This window comes from Syngnathus floridae, chromosome 1, assembly GCF_059516105.1.
Source record: "Syngnathus floridae isolate MCC-2025c chromosome 1, RoL_Sflo_1.0, whole genome shotgun sequence".
Classification (NCBI taxonomy): domain Eukaryota; kingdom Metazoa; phylum Chordata; class Actinopteri; order Syngnathiformes; family Syngnathidae; genus Syngnathus; species Syngnathus floridae.
The window spans coordinates 5,182,595-5,196,108 of NC_142413.1; the positions used below are offsets into that span (position 1 = coordinate 5,182,595).

Sequence of the window (13,514 nt, forward strand, 5' to 3'; positions counted from 1 at the left end):
TTGAGTTTTCCCCCCCATGTAATTTTTGCACTTTTCCTAATCTGTCATGATTATAACTTGTTTTATACAATTCTTAAAATCTTAATATTACAACTTTTTAGAAATTAAAGTACAACTTGGTCATTGTAATATTTTAACACAGTTCCTAATAAATTATAAATGATCCTAATAATTACAAAATATTTTTTGAAAAAACAGTATAGTTTTTATTTTTGTAATATGCTCTTTTTATTCATTTCTCTAATAATTATGAGCTATTTTTTGTAAATTACATGTTTTAAATTTTAGTCTTAATTGTCAAGAATGTTTGTTTCCATTAATCAAAATGTATAAAATTAAGACGATCAAGAAAAAAAAATACTATGCCAATTTTTTTTCCCTATCAATAGAAAAGTATAGAATTAAGACATCTCAAGGAAAGAAAAAACACTATCCCAACTTTTTCTTGACATGAAATCACAGCATCATGTTTTTATGAATTTTGAGTTTTTTAAATCACGGATCCATTTTCTTCTACTTATCTGGCCTTGGGTCACATTTCTCCATTTTTAACATTAATCTTTATTTTCAGAATAATTATAACTTCTTTTTTCTTGATCAATTTATTTGTGTACTAATTACAACTTAATTCTCATGATTACCTTTTTAATCTTACAATATTCAAACAATTTTCTTCATAACATGTATTGTTGGAAAGGAAAAAGGTGCAAAGCAAACAGAGTAGACTTTTATGGCTCTCATGGAAACGCTGTCGTTACACACTCCCATAACATAAAGTCCAGGTCATAAAATATCTAATCAGGCTGTGTGTGCTTATCAACCATCGTTCCACCTTTTTCCACACCCAGCCACCCACCCATACACTAAAGGACAAATCATATAAATAGTAATATAGCTGACAGAGGAATTCCCTCTGTGTCATTTTGTGTGTTCACCTGCAAAGATGTGTACGGGAGCGTGCGCCAAGGTCATCGCCATACCCCTCTATATCCTGGCGTTGCTGTCCATCATCTGCAACATCGTGCTCTTCTTCCCCGACCTCCAAACCAAATATGCGGCCGAGGATCGTGATGGACTGCCCCGGATCACTGAGGAAGTTAAATACATGGGGGGAGTGATTGGGGGAGGCATAATGGTAAGTTATTGAAATTTGGGAGAAACATGACCCCGAAATGGCCGCTTTGAACCAAAATGGCAGACTTCCTGTGTTTTTGTGCATAGGTTGACGAGACTTTTTTTGTGGCTCTGCTTATGGTACACATGGTTATTAAATTTCATGTTGCAAAGTAAAACTGGCTTTGGGGCTGAATCCTCAAGCTTTTTGATAAATCATACTTCGCCACCGAGCTCCGTCCACACGCATGGGCAAAAATGGTGAAAACAACCCTAAAATGGCTGCTTTGACTCAAAATGGCCGATTTACCGCGTGTTTATTCGTATAGGTTAATTTTTGGTGGCTCGGCTCATTTCACATTGCAACGGAAATATGTCTCTAAAATGGGTGATTGGAACAAAAATAGCAAATTTCCTGTTTTCCAGCAAAATAAAATTTGATGAAGACAAATGTCCTTTTGTTTTTTTTTAAATACCATGTGTTTTTTCTGCTTCTATGTGAAAGGTCCTCATTCCTGCCATCCATATTCACCTGACCAGCTCTGGCAAATGCTGTGCCAACCGCTGTGGGGTGAGCACACGCAAAGCTAAAGCAAAAAAAAAGAAAAAAGCTTGTCTCATTTGACACAATGTCACTCGACGCAGATGTTCCTGTCCATCGGCTTCGCGGCTGCGGGCGTGGTCGGGGCCATATACAGCTTGAGCGCGGCTGCCCTCGGGCTTTCCAACGGTCCACTGTGCTACTGGAGCAATCAGAAAAATCCCATTCCAAGATGGGGGGTTCCCTTTGCGAACAGGTATCCGCCAATTTTGCATGGCATGACTCTATAATAATCATAATTCTATACTTGCTGATGCTACAGTAATAAAATGAAATGGGATGCCAGGAAATAAAAAAAGAAACATATTATGCTCTCTATCCTTGCAGCACTGGGAGCTACCTGACAGATAAGGATATGTGGAAATGGTGCAAGCTCCCCGAGGATGTCGTTGAATTCAACGTGGGGCTGTTCTCCACCCTTTTGGCGGCGGCCTCCCTTGAATTGATCCTCTGTCTCATTCAAATGATCAATGGGCTTTTCGGATGCATCTGTGGCACTTGTACCGGAAAAGAGGTAGGGGCCCGGAGACCCGCTTTTCATACTTGTTCATTAGCGGAGTCAAATTAAATGGTGGGGATAAGACGCACTGCATTGTGTTGATTCATGGACAAAATCAACATTATTTTACCGATGATATCGTTATACGGTGCTTATGTGAATTGCCAAAAAAAAAAAAAAAACACGTACGGTACGTCAATTTGAGGTAGGCAATTACTAAATGACTTTGATTGTGATATCATGACATGTTGTCAATGGTGATATCATGCTAGAGTAACTAGTGATATTGGAATATTTTATCTGACACAAAAATGGTGTCAATGGTGTTAGAGGTGGAAATTGTACCACTTAACAATATCGCAACATTTTGCCAATGATATCACAATATGGTGTTTATGTGACAGTTGATATAGTCGAAGAAAAAAAATCAATCAGTGATGACATCGTTTGTCAATGTTAATAACAATATTGCTGACTGCGATGTGATGATAACCAAGATGATTACATGCGTCTTTCAACAGTAAGCCAGCCGGATAAACCCCGAAAGACGAGACGACCTGCATCGACGCCATCGAGCGTTATCGACTTGAGCTCCGTTTCACAATTGGAAATGGACACTTTGGGAAATCATTGCTACATCATCTTGGCTCTCCTTATTGCTCAATTATGTGATTCCATTCTCTGCTTTCTCAATAGCTATGCGACATTTCTGTCTGTGTGTGTTTGAAGATATTTTGTAATAAATCTCCCAATAAAAACAACGGCTTCGTGTTTGACAGGACAAAATAGAAACTTTGTTATGAGTATCTGCAATCCTCCGTTTTTCCCAACACTTCCTCTGAGCCTTTATTTAGTCTGACAGGCTGGATTAAGAGGACAGAGGGGACATGTTGTTGGAGTGGGGGGTTGTGGAAGCTAGTGGTCAGGTTTCAAGTCTCGCATGGAGACTCCAAGGGGAATAAACGTATGTTTAGCCGCTAACGGGATACTGCACAGCCAAATATTTCTTTGTGCGTTCTGGAGATGAACTTTAACTGGCTGCCATATGCAGATGAGGACTTGACTGCAGGCCACATCAGCAAAAAATTCCAAGAGCAGGTGAGTAACCGGGGCACATTTGTGTGTGAAATTTCAAGTCAGACTTGTTGGGGGAGGGTTTTGGCCCATTGTAGCTGTCGAGTAAGAGCGGCACTTGTGGTCCGGTGAAACGCAATGCTGTCTTTCTGCATGAATTGTGTCAGAAATTCCAATCCAGTTAGTTTATGGGGATGAGGAAAAATCAATTCTCTATGGACGATTACAGATGGTATCATTGTAAATCTGGCATTAATTAACATCAGTGAAAAATTAATGTGGAATTACGCAAGACATTCCAAGCGTTGATTTCCAGTGTGCTTCAACTTTCACATTCCTTTTGTTCCAAACTTTTTGGGGCCAAGTACAGACATGTTGAAATGTGGGTAAAAGCTGGAGCTCCGTGAAGGAAGTGCTGGTGTCGTTGCTTCTTGTCGATGCTTGCGTCTTGCTTTAAGGCCAGTTCTCATTCCCTACTTATCAGCTTATGGTGTAAGCATTTGGCACAACAGTTGGGAGTAATCTTGTTTGACTGATCCTGCAGGAGGAATATAGTCTGAATGGACACAGGTTAATGCTGCTCAGGAATAGTAAACGCTTGCATAATACAAAAAGGAAGAAGGTTCTAATTTAAGCCACAAAGTCAGAAAAGTTGTGGTTGTGTCGTTCCGTATCATAGCAAAGAAATATATACTTTTTTGGGAAATAACGTAAATTCCGCACCTCCCCAAAAAACTTCTAAACTGTTATAATATGGTTTGTTAAAAATTCAGAGAGATAATATGATGAGGCCACAGGCTGAATGATTTTATTTTGGAAGTAAACGGACGTGCATGTCACCCTCGCCTAGCTTTTATTTTGTAAGTAAGCGGAAGTCATCGGCATCTTTTGTCTCGCTCGCGCGCCGCCAACTCATCTATCTCTTGCGTGTACAATTAAGCGGCTCCAGGAGATAAAATCCACATCGTCTGCGACGTCTTGGCCCGCTCCCTATCCAAACCCCAGGCCCGGCCCGGTTCACCTCATCCCCGCGGCGAGATGTTCCGAGCTCCCGGCGGCTGCACACGAACAGCGCAGCCGATACCGGTCCGGGAACACAGCGATGCTTCTCAAACGGAGAGCCAGGTAGCGTTCGCTTTCTGCAGAAAAGAGGGGCGGGGGACGACGCAGGATAAAAGAAAAAATCGGTGGAATTGCGTTGCTGGGATTGTGTAGGGAAATAAATGCAGAGATAGAGGGGGTGGGGAGTGGGGGCTCCCTCCCCCTCTTTCTCACGCAAAGGCCTTTTTCTGCCCCCCCCTATTTTATTCTTAAAACTGAGGTGGGCAAAGAATGGCCCGTTCCGTTTTTAAATCTAACCCACCGAGTCCTGGAATCTGTAGTTTTTTTAATTTTTTTTTAAAGCAAAAAACGTTGCAATACTGTGAAAAAATATCTGAATACCGTAAGAGTCAAATTACATGAAAATACAAGTCTTAATGTTACGAGGGGAAAAGTCGCAACCTCACATGAGTAAGGGGTGATATTGTGCGGGGAAAAAGCAACCTTGTGTTACAAAATGATTAAAATGTTAGGAGAATAGGTGTAATGTGACGAAGAAAGAATAAAAGCGTTATTTAGTGAGGAAATAATGTGTAATTGAAAAAATATCTTCGAGAATGTGACTGGTCCTTTCTCGATGTATCACTTACAATGACGTTTCTGATACCTTATGCTTTATGTTATATTTTTAAGTTATAAGCCTGATTCCATAATGTATCAAAGTCAAAGTCAGCTTTATTGTCAATTTCTCCACATGCCAAAGACACACAAAGAAACCGAAATTTCGTTCCCCCCTATCATCATCATATATGCATCAGTTGCTGCAAAGTTGCCGTTCCCCTTCTACGTTTTATCCTGTTATGCCAACCATTAATCTTTCATACAGACCTGAGGTTTTACAGTATATAAACTCAGTTTACTCTGAGGGAAGTCAGTGCGTCGAGCTTTCTTCCAGGTGCAACGTCTGCTTTCTGTTGATACTTGACCAAAACTTTTAATTCTCAACTTTCATTGTCATGTCTGCTTCTGGGTCCACATGTGACAGAATACCACTTCAATAAAAAATAGTCACATTCCCAAAAAGTTGTAATGTTTCAAGAATAAAGTATTGTGTGGGGGAAAAAAATCTGAAGGTAACTAGAAAACCGTGGCAGTGTCGTAATATTTTAGAATAAGTCGTAATGTTACACGGCAAAAAGCCACAATCTTAATTGCCAACTTTAGGTTGTGAGAAATAGGTAGATCAATGTCAAAAGTCAAAGTCAGCTTTATTGTCAATTTCTCCACATGCCAAAGACACACAAAAAAAACCAAAATTTCGTTCCCTGCTATCCCACGGTGACAAGACATGGCCCACAATAGACAATCAAGTAAACAACAGCGTGCTGAATAAATAATGAATAAATAACACAACAAATAAATAAGAGGAGCAAAAAGGAGCAAGTGAGCGTACAGCAGACATTCCAGAAAATAGCGCAACAGGGCCGATTGTTTTTCATCTGATTTTCGGCCCCCCGACTGCAGTGGTCCGCAACCCCTGGTCCACGGCCCAGTTTGCGGACCATTTAGTAATAGGCCATAGACATATTAAAAACACACACACGCAAATTAAAGGATGGTTGCGGGACAACGGAATATAGGATGAATCGGTCCAGCACCTGATTAGGATAAACGGTATTGAAAATGGATGGATCAAAAATTTTTGACAGTTTGAACAGACCATACTGACATAAAAATTGAGTTTGGTATCAATTTTAGCATTTAACATCAAATTGTATGTGGCAGGATGCTGCGAGGGCTGGTGCGCGGCTGGCTGGGGCCGCGCTGGATGTGGAAAGCTTTGCTGCTCTTCGTGGCCATCGCTTTTGCCGGACAACTGCTGGGAATTATCTTCAGCAAGAGGTAAGCGGGGATTTGCTTTTTGTTTCGCTAGCGAGTCGTACAAATACACTTGCAATATAACGTAAAGAAAAAAATGGCATAATGGATGAGTAACGACAATAACGTTTTTTTTTCCGTCTTTGCCAGCAGCACCCAGCCAGCCGCTCGCTCCATTTTCTCGTCCCCTGACGCCCAAGGTCCGTCTCTGGGCCCCTGTCGGCCCCACACGCACATCATGTTCCTCAAGACCCACAAGACGGCTAGCAGCACTGTGCTCAACATGCTCTACCGTTTCGGGGAGGAGCGCAGCCTGCGTTTCGCCCTGCCGCTGGGCTACCAGCTGGGCTACCCGCTGCCCTTCAATGCCCACAGGGTCAAAGGCTACAGGGGCCCTCGAGTTGTCGAATTCCACATCATGGCCAATCACATGAGGTTTCATAAAACGGAGGTGAGTGCGTGGCAGGATGGGAACAACTAAATATGTGATAAAATACCAAATGAAAAGAAAAAGTTGGAAATATTTATGATTCATCCAGAGATGCAACGTTATGAGGTGAAACAAAACAAAAAAGACAAAAAAAAACTTCAAAAAGAGAAAATAATTGTCATAGTATGAGGAAAAAGTTTACGAGCAAAAGTCATAATTTTGATGTCAACAAGTGCAAGTATGGTCTGATTCCAAGTTTCCAGTGGTTGTCTTCGGTGATCTCGTAGGTGGAGAAGGTGATGCCTGCAGACACCTTCTACTTCTCCATCATCAGGGACCCGGTGGCATTGGCCGAGTCGTCCTTCGCTTATTACAAAGAAGTGGCGCCAGCCTTCCGGAAAGCCAAAGGCTTGGGTGACTTTGCCGACGATCCCGGCAAGTATTACGACCCCCGCGCCCGCAATAACCACTACGCCCGCAACTTGCTGTGGTTCGACTTCGGCATGGACAACAACGCCAACTTCTCGGCGGTTCTGGCGCGCCACGGTGAGGCCGTGGTGCGCCAGACCTTTAAGCTGGTCCTGGTGTCCGAGTTCTTCGACCAGTCCATGATACTCCTGCGGCACGCGCTGTGCTGGCCTCTGGACGCCGTTGTGTCGTTCAGCCTCAACGCGCGGCAGCAGAAGCAGGATGGCGCAGGCGGCGGTGCTTTGGCCGACGGCTGGTCGGAAAAAGTTCGAGGTGGGCGCTCGCAGGCCAAAGCGCCGCCCAACCTGGTCCTCACGGAGCAGCAGCGGGAGAAGCTGCGCCAGTGGAACGCCTTGGACTGGCACTTGTATCAAGCCTTCAACCGGACCTTCTGGCGGGAAGTGGCTGCATTCGGCAAGGCCCGGATGGAGCGAGAAGTGGCTCTCCTGCGGAGCCGGCGGGAAGCCCTCGCCGGGGTCTGCCTGCGGGACGGCGGAAAGCCCGTGGAGGCCCACCGCATCCGAGACAAAACCATTAGGCCCTTCCAGATCGGCTTGGTGAAGATCCTGGGCTACGAGCTGCAGCCGGGGCTGGACAACGGCACCAGGACTGCCTGTTTGAGGATGATCCGGCCCGAGATCCAGTACAAAGACGCGCTGGACGCCAAACAGTTCCCGCAGGCACAGTCGCTGCACGCCCCGCCGGGGCAGCAGAGCCCCATGTTAGCCTCTGATAGGTCTTTTTTCAAACAAGACCCACCCCGGACCGGGGAAAAGGGACGGGACCCGGGAGGGAGGACAGGGGATGAGGAGTCGCGGGATTGGGACGGAAGTCGCTTACTGAGCCGCAACCGAAACGAGTCCGTAGTGAGGAGGAGGAAGCGGCCAACGATTTAAGTGGGCTGAGCTTGAACGAAAAGTTTCCATTGTAATTCCACTTTCCCAACTTTTGTTTGTCGATGCGTCCAACTGCAAGACTGTTGTCTTCAACGAAAGGACATAAGGACAAGTGCATTAAGGCCACAAGGAAAAAGAAATGAGAAAAATAAGAAAATGGGAAAAAAAAATGTTCAAGAAGTTGCAGTGTCGCAAAAAAATGAAGTCATATTGCAAGAAAAAGAAAGTTACCAGACAACATTGATTATTTTATGTGAATAAAGTTAAGGTACTGCAAGAAAAGAGTCTTAAAGTTATCAGGAATAATGTCACACTCTTACATGGAACGCACCAGAAAAAGCATTATTTAGAAAGGTACTTTGTCAGACTGGAATAATGAAGTACATTTACTGTGTTGCACAACATTGACTACGAGATTGTAGTAGCTGTAAAGCAAGGTGAACGACAGGAACATTCATGTATGTTGTGGGAATATTTGAAGAATCGTCATGCTTTTAATTCATCAAATTATGACAATAAGACAGCTGAAGCCTTTTGCTCATTACCACTAAACTCTTGAGACATTTTTAGGAATCCTCTCAAGAAATACATACCAAATTTTCCCAAATAGTGCCCCCCCCCCGTTTTTTTAGACACCGTGCCTCAATTAATTAAATGAGCAAATAAGCAGCCTTTTTAATTATTTATTAAAGTATTATTTTATTGCTGAGTATTTATTTGTACAGTCTGATGTTCAATATTCTAATAATGCTTACAAATGAAGGCCTTCTCTTTCATAAACACCCAGTACTCCGCACTAAATAAACATCCTTAGTCACCATTGGAGGAATACTTTGCCACCAGAGAAGCCAAAACATGTGATACTTGTCCTCTCTCTCTCTCTCTCTCTCTCTCTCTCTCGTTCTCTCTTTTTTTTTTTTAATCACCGCATGGTTTGGCGGACCCAACAATGCATCCATTGATAACTTGTCACCGGACTCTCAATATTCAAGCTGACAATGACTTTAGTGTTCAAGTCCATAAAATAAAAAGTCACACCAACGGACAACAGAGTACTGTTAACTTTTTCTGTTCTTCTACAACGGCACGTTAGGGTCAATACAAAATGGGAACACTTACCAAAAGCTGCTGTAGGCCACAACTGACGTCCAGACGCCACACACCAATCCAGCTCCTGGTGTCACGCACCAGACCACACTAAAAGGGAAACCAACACATCAATGTTACAAAAAGTAATTATATTTTATCAATTTAGTTCAAGGCAGTACATCCTATTTTATTATTTTTTAAAGTAATTCTATTTACCAAGGCAGTACATCCTCTTTTATCATTTCAATTTGTAAATAATGACAATAATATAATGACAAATGCTAAAAAGATTAGGTTGTGGTTTTATCCAAATCTTACACCGTGACCCAAACCTAACTTGTGCAATATAATTTGAATAATATAACGTTTCAACCAATCAGCTCATCGGAATCAACTGGCTCTCGTCGATTGATTACTTTGGTCTGGTACAAACTAGTCGCTCCAAAGCCGCATCGATTAACCGCTCTTCTGTTTATCACTAAATAACCATCAAACGCGAACTAACTGCAGACTTTTTTTTTTTCTATGCCCGGCCACATTTTCGGTACGTACGTATGTCTTCGCCGCGTGTCCGCTTTTGACTACATCCGCCTTCCCATATTTATTTACATGGCAACATATGGTTAGTTAGGGCAACTTTTTCGACGGCCATGGAGCCGCTGTTTGAACACAGTGTGTATTTTCCCGCCGCGGGGGAACTGGTGGACCCGGCGGAATGCGACACTCTTCGGCAGAGAACACACTTTTACCTCGGGGAGACGGTCCATTTTCTTGTGGTTCTGCGTAAAGGTAGTTTGTTAAAGGCAAAGCAAATGGGCGACTTGTTCGCTGTGGCGACCGTTGGCGCCCTTCTCGACGACAGTCTGATCGACCCAAATAACAACGCAGAAGAAGAAACAGAAGCGAAGGAGGACCAACAAGGTGACGATTTGCTTGAGCACCACAGAAGAAGAAGCATCAGTGCACCCCGCAAATTCGTAGCGTGCCGCCCGCTTCTCAACCACAACAATGCACGTCATAGGATGGAACCGGTCAAAGTAAGCCTGACCGCTGAAACTTTTAAAGTATAATTGCTTTCTTTGTGTATTGCATGTGTACCTTTAAGGGGCGTGGCTTGTACCTGCGTATGAGTCGTGGCTCGTAATTGCCTTTTGTGTGACTTCTCAGTTTGCATTTGTGTATTTGTCCCGTTCTATAAATGCTGAAAGTGGCTCTCCTTGCCCACATGCGAGGGCATTGAAATTCCTCAACTGAAGGTTGACATCTTGAAATTTGCTTTTCTGCAGTCAATTTCATTGTCAGAAGAACAGATTTCCTTCAGTCTTAAGGTTACTTTGGACAAGCTCCCCGTTGACACACTCCAAGCCAAGGTCAGTTTTTTTGCCAATTCCCAGATATCAATGAATTATTTTTATAGGAAGAACAGCCATTTACATTTGTGTTGAATATAACTAGTTTTTTTCAAACAGAAATAAGTCACAATACATTAAAAGAAAGTCATAATTATCCGGAGTAAACTTGCAATGGTATGAGTAAATACATAATAGAAGTGAGACTAAATATTCCAAAAATAACTCAATTTTAAAAAAAAAAGCAAAGACATTATGGAAAATAATGGATCATTCTGAGAATGATGTTGAAATATGGCTCAGCATTTTTCAGACTAATTAGATGCGTGACTAGAAGTTTTACAAAATGGTTTACTGTGCTTTTACCAGATTGTGGTGAGCGTGTGGGAGCAGGATGAAGACCAGATGGAAGTGAGGGAACATGGCTACCTCGGAGTCTTGCGGCTCTGCTCGCCTGCACGCACTTTCCGAGAGGACCTTAACAAATTCAAGGCGCAGGGTAAAAATAATCACTCCATATGTCTAGCATCTGGAACCCATTACGTAAATAACATTCATTAACAGAACAACATCACAAATGGTCAAATATGTGCATTAACTTATAACCTTTGCTCTATGACCTCCTCCTCCTCTAGTCAGTGCCACTTTGAATGTTCTGCCACCCCCCAGTGTCGGGTGTCAGCACCTGACCGTCTCTGGAAAACACCTGACCTTCCTGAAAGGTCAGGCGTTTTCTTTCCCAAGCCATGCATGTTATCGTGAGTCTTCCGGCTTTGACGCCCCCGGCATCTCGCCCTCAGTTTTGAACGGTACCTCTTGTGAGGAGCTTTGCATCACAGACGTGAGAATCCTTCCCAACTACAACTCGTCCTACCTTCCAATGATGCCGGACGGTTCCGTTTTGGTCGTAGACAATGTCTGGTAAGTGAAAAGGCTGAGGTGGCTTTCTCCCCCTTATCTTACCTTTCTCTCGCTGCCAAAGCCACCGATCAGCTGAGGTGACCATGGCGTCGTTTTACCGCGTGGACAGCGAGTGTTCGCTTCTCCCAAGCACATTGGGCACCTTGGAGGAGCACAACTTCCTGTTCAGGCTGCAGCTCCAGGACAAAGAAGACCACGACTCCAGTGAAGTGAGAGGCTGAAGCACCAGCAGCAGTGCTTTTGAATTGTTTCGTATACCGCCGACACTCACTATATGGCATGATTTATGCAGACTGATTTTGATAGCGTTCTGTGAGTGGTGTATTTTTGTATGTTTTGTATGAAGGGTTTGGAAATTCCACTGGTTGCTGTGCTACAATGGCACACGTCATCACCCCCCCACACGAGGTGAGCGCTCTATTAGCGTGCACCACATGCTACATGCTAACGTTCCTTCATTTTCCCGCCAGGCACATAGCCACTTTTTACTCACTGCCGAGCATCAGCTTGAATCGTCCTCGGTTGGTGATGATCGCTTCCTGCCCGAGGGTCGTAAGGCCTCGCCAGAGCTTTCCGGTCAAGTACACCCTAGTCAACAACCTGCGCGACTTCTTGTCTGTCCGGCTGCGCTGGAATTTTCAGGGTGAGTTCTCCCAGCACGTAGCCTCGCCCAGTCCGGAGGCCGGCTCCCATTCTGTGTTTCGCTCGTCCAGCTCACGCAGGAGGAGGAAGCCACCGAGACCGCGAGGTGACAGCCGTGGTGTGCCAGTCTCCCTTCAGCAACCTTGGCTGTAGCAAGAAAGGCTCAAACATTTCTTTTACCGTCGCCTTCCAAATACTTGAAACGGGACTCTTTGAGGTACGGGCCAGCAAACCGCGTTTGCATTGTCAAACGTTTCAGCCTTCGCTTTTATCTCGTAATTGTAGTTCATCGTGTGCCGTTAAGTTTATATTTAATTTATAATTGACAATTTACTGATTTCATTTTTTGGATGCATTCCCGATACCTCAGTTAAGTCAGCACATGAAAATGAAGCTACAGTTCACGGCGCCACCGGAGGAGCCCCGATCGCCCCAGAGGTGCACGCAAGCCTCAGTCGACAACGTCAAACGGTCCTTGAGCTTCTCCCAACAGCCGCACCTTCCCAGACCACACCACGTCAGGTACGAAAGATCGCAAAAGATGCTAACATTAGATGCTACTAACATAGCCGATTTTCTCACTAATGCTAACGCTTGCCCCTTTGCAGGACCGGCAGCATGGTGGAGCGTCCATTCGCCACGACTCCAGAGCAAAGTCTCGTTTCACCGGACCAGGTTGCTAAAAGACAATGTCAGGTGTTTGTGCTGGAGCACATCGGTAGCTGATAATTGCGGACCATTTAAGGGTGTTTTGCATTCTAGAATAGGATATGGCAACCAAACTGAAGTCTTAACACTGGTTTTATTTGGATCATTATTTATGTGAGTTATTTTTCGAATATTTATTTTAGTGTGTTCTCCTCATTTCAGTGCTTATTACACTGGCCATAGCACATAAAGCCATGTTGACCTACCTTAAACTTATTTCCGAAAGTTTCAATTTTATTATTTTAATGTTTACATATTTGTCCTTTATTTATGACTTGTATTTTATTCTTCTAATACATGGACTTATTTTCCTATAATATTTAGACTTGACTTTTGTCCTCATGAGAGTTTAGTTTGGGTAAATTATGACAAGACAATCATATTTCCACGTAAAAAAATGTTCCTTTTCACAGAATTTTATGCCTTTATTTTCATATTTACATTGTAATTAGTATTTTTTTCTCTCTTGAGACTTTTCAAAAGTAATTGTTTTCGCACAAATACGGCAATATTCTCAAAATTATGACTTCAAATTAAAATTATAACAATTTATCAGAAATTATGTGATCATTTTAGGTAATTATTTTAGCGTGTTGTACTCATTTCATTGCTTGGTCAAATGTTTTAAAATATTTATGCAAAATGTCAAATTTTGCTCTTTGAATGTATATTTCAAGAATCAATGTGAATTTATTTTCTTTCTGAAAGCATCTCATCAAACTGGAATAAAATATAATTTAAAAAAGTTAATCATTTTGACTAGACATTAGTAATTTAAATCCCCAGGTAAGCAGTTCTTCATCAA

General features: G+C 43.0%; 3 protein-coding genes and 1 long non-coding RNA gene across 8 annotated transcripts; 3 read left to right on the plus strand and 1 right to left on the minus strand.

Moving 5' to 3' along the window:
• Positions 1-511: 511 nt before the first annotated feature.
• On the minus strand, positions 512-10,092 carry LOC148403558 (uncharacterized). 3 transcript variants are annotated; one of them, XR_015863011.1, is made up of 3 exons: positions 9,839-10,090; positions 9,120-9,197; positions 512-1,088 (listed from the first exon to the last, which is right to left on the minus strand). It is a non-coding gene; the product is annotated as an uncharacterized LOC148403558 (long non-coding RNA). The 3 variants fall into 3 exon arrangements; XR_015863007.1 differs by lacking the exon at positions 512-1,088 and adding an exon at positions 4,074-4,426 and having other exon boundaries at positions 9,839-10,086; XR_015863020.1 differs by lacking the exon at positions 512-1,088 and adding an exon at positions 5,578-8,087 and having other exon boundaries at positions 9,839-10,092.
• Positions 902-2,981, plus strand: tm4sf21b (transmembrane 4 L six family member 21b). Its single transcript, XM_088398013.1, has 5 exons — positions 902-1,135; positions 1,619-1,684; positions 1,759-1,910; positions 2,042-2,228; positions 2,735-2,981. Exons 1-5 carry the CDS (start codon positions 944-946, stop codon positions 2,735-2,737), a joined length of 600 nt encoding a protein of 199 aa, XP_088254139.1. The 5' UTR covers positions 902-943; the 3' UTR covers positions 2,738-2,981.
• On the plus strand, positions 3,757-9,048 carry gal3st4 (galactose-3-O-sulfotransferase 4). 2 transcript variants are annotated; one of them, XM_088397770.1, is made up of 4 exons: positions 3,757-4,412; positions 6,114-6,230; positions 6,360-6,657; positions 6,924-9,048. In XM_088397770.1, exons 1-4 carry the CDS (start codon positions 4,390-4,392, stop codon positions 7,998-8,000), a joined length of 1,515 nt encoding a protein of 504 aa, XP_088253896.1. In that variant the 5' UTR covers positions 3,757-4,389; the 3' UTR covers positions 8,001-9,048. The 2 variants fall into 2 exon arrangements, with proteins under 2 accessions (XP_088253896.1, XP_088253817.1); XM_088397691.1 differs by having other exon boundaries at positions 3,758-4,412; positions 6,357-6,657.
• Positions 9,501-13,459, plus strand: trappc14 (trafficking protein particle complex subunit 14). Of its 2 annotated transcripts, XM_088397569.1 has the most exons (11): positions 9,502-10,126; positions 10,376-10,459; positions 10,808-10,937; positions 11,074-11,160; positions 11,239-11,359; positions 11,421-11,568; positions 11,706-11,767; positions 11,830-12,002; positions 12,073-12,218; positions 12,372-12,523; positions 12,610-13,459. In XM_088397569.1, exons 1-11 carry the CDS (start codon positions 9,740-9,742, stop codon positions 12,725-12,727), a joined length of 1,608 nt encoding a protein of 535 aa, XP_088253695.1. In that variant the 5' UTR covers positions 9,502-9,739; the 3' UTR covers positions 12,728-13,459. The 2 variants fall into 2 exon arrangements, with proteins under 2 accessions (XP_088253639.1, XP_088253695.1); XM_088397513.1 differs by having other exon boundaries at positions 9,501-10,126; positions 11,074-11,359.
• Positions 13,460-13,514: the final 55 nt, after the last annotated feature.

Bases quoted from the DNA above. Each gene is read 5' to 3' on its own strand.
- tm4sf21b (XM_088398013.1), top strand. From the start codon at position 944: ATGTGTACGGGAGCGTGCGCCAAGGTCATCGCCATACCCCTCTATATC. The intron at 1,685-1,758 runs GTGAGCACACGC...CACTCGACGCAG, and splicing joins GCTGTGCCAACCGCTGTGGG to ATGTTCCTGTCCATCGGCTT. The intron at 1,911-2,041 runs GTATCCGCCAAT...CTATCCTTGCAG, and splicing joins GGGGTTCCCTTTGCGAACAG to CACTGGGAGCTACCTGACAG.
- gal3st4 (XM_088397691.1), top strand. From the start codon at position 4,390: ATGCTTCTCAAACGGAGAGCCAG. The intron at 4,413-6,113 runs GTAGCGTTCGCT...TGTATGTGGCAG, and splicing joins CTTCTCAAACGGAGAGCCAG to GATGCTGCGAGGGCTGGTGC. The intron at 6,231-6,356 runs GTAAGCGGGGAT...CGTCTTTGCCAG, and splicing joins GGAATTATCTTCAGCAAGAG to CAGCACCCAGCCAGCCGCTC.
- trappc14 (XM_088397513.1), top strand. From the start codon at position 9,740: ATGGAGCCGCTGTTTGAACACAGTGTGTATTTTCCCGCCGCGGGGGAA. The intron at 10,127-10,375 runs GTAAGCCTGACC...GCTTTTCTGCAG, and splicing joins ATAGGATGGAACCGGTCAAA to TCAATTTCATTGTCAGAAGA. The intron at 12,003-12,072 runs GTGAGTTCTCCC...TCGCTCGTCCAG, and splicing joins GCTGCGCTGGAATTTTCAGG to CTCACGCAGGAGGAGGAAGC.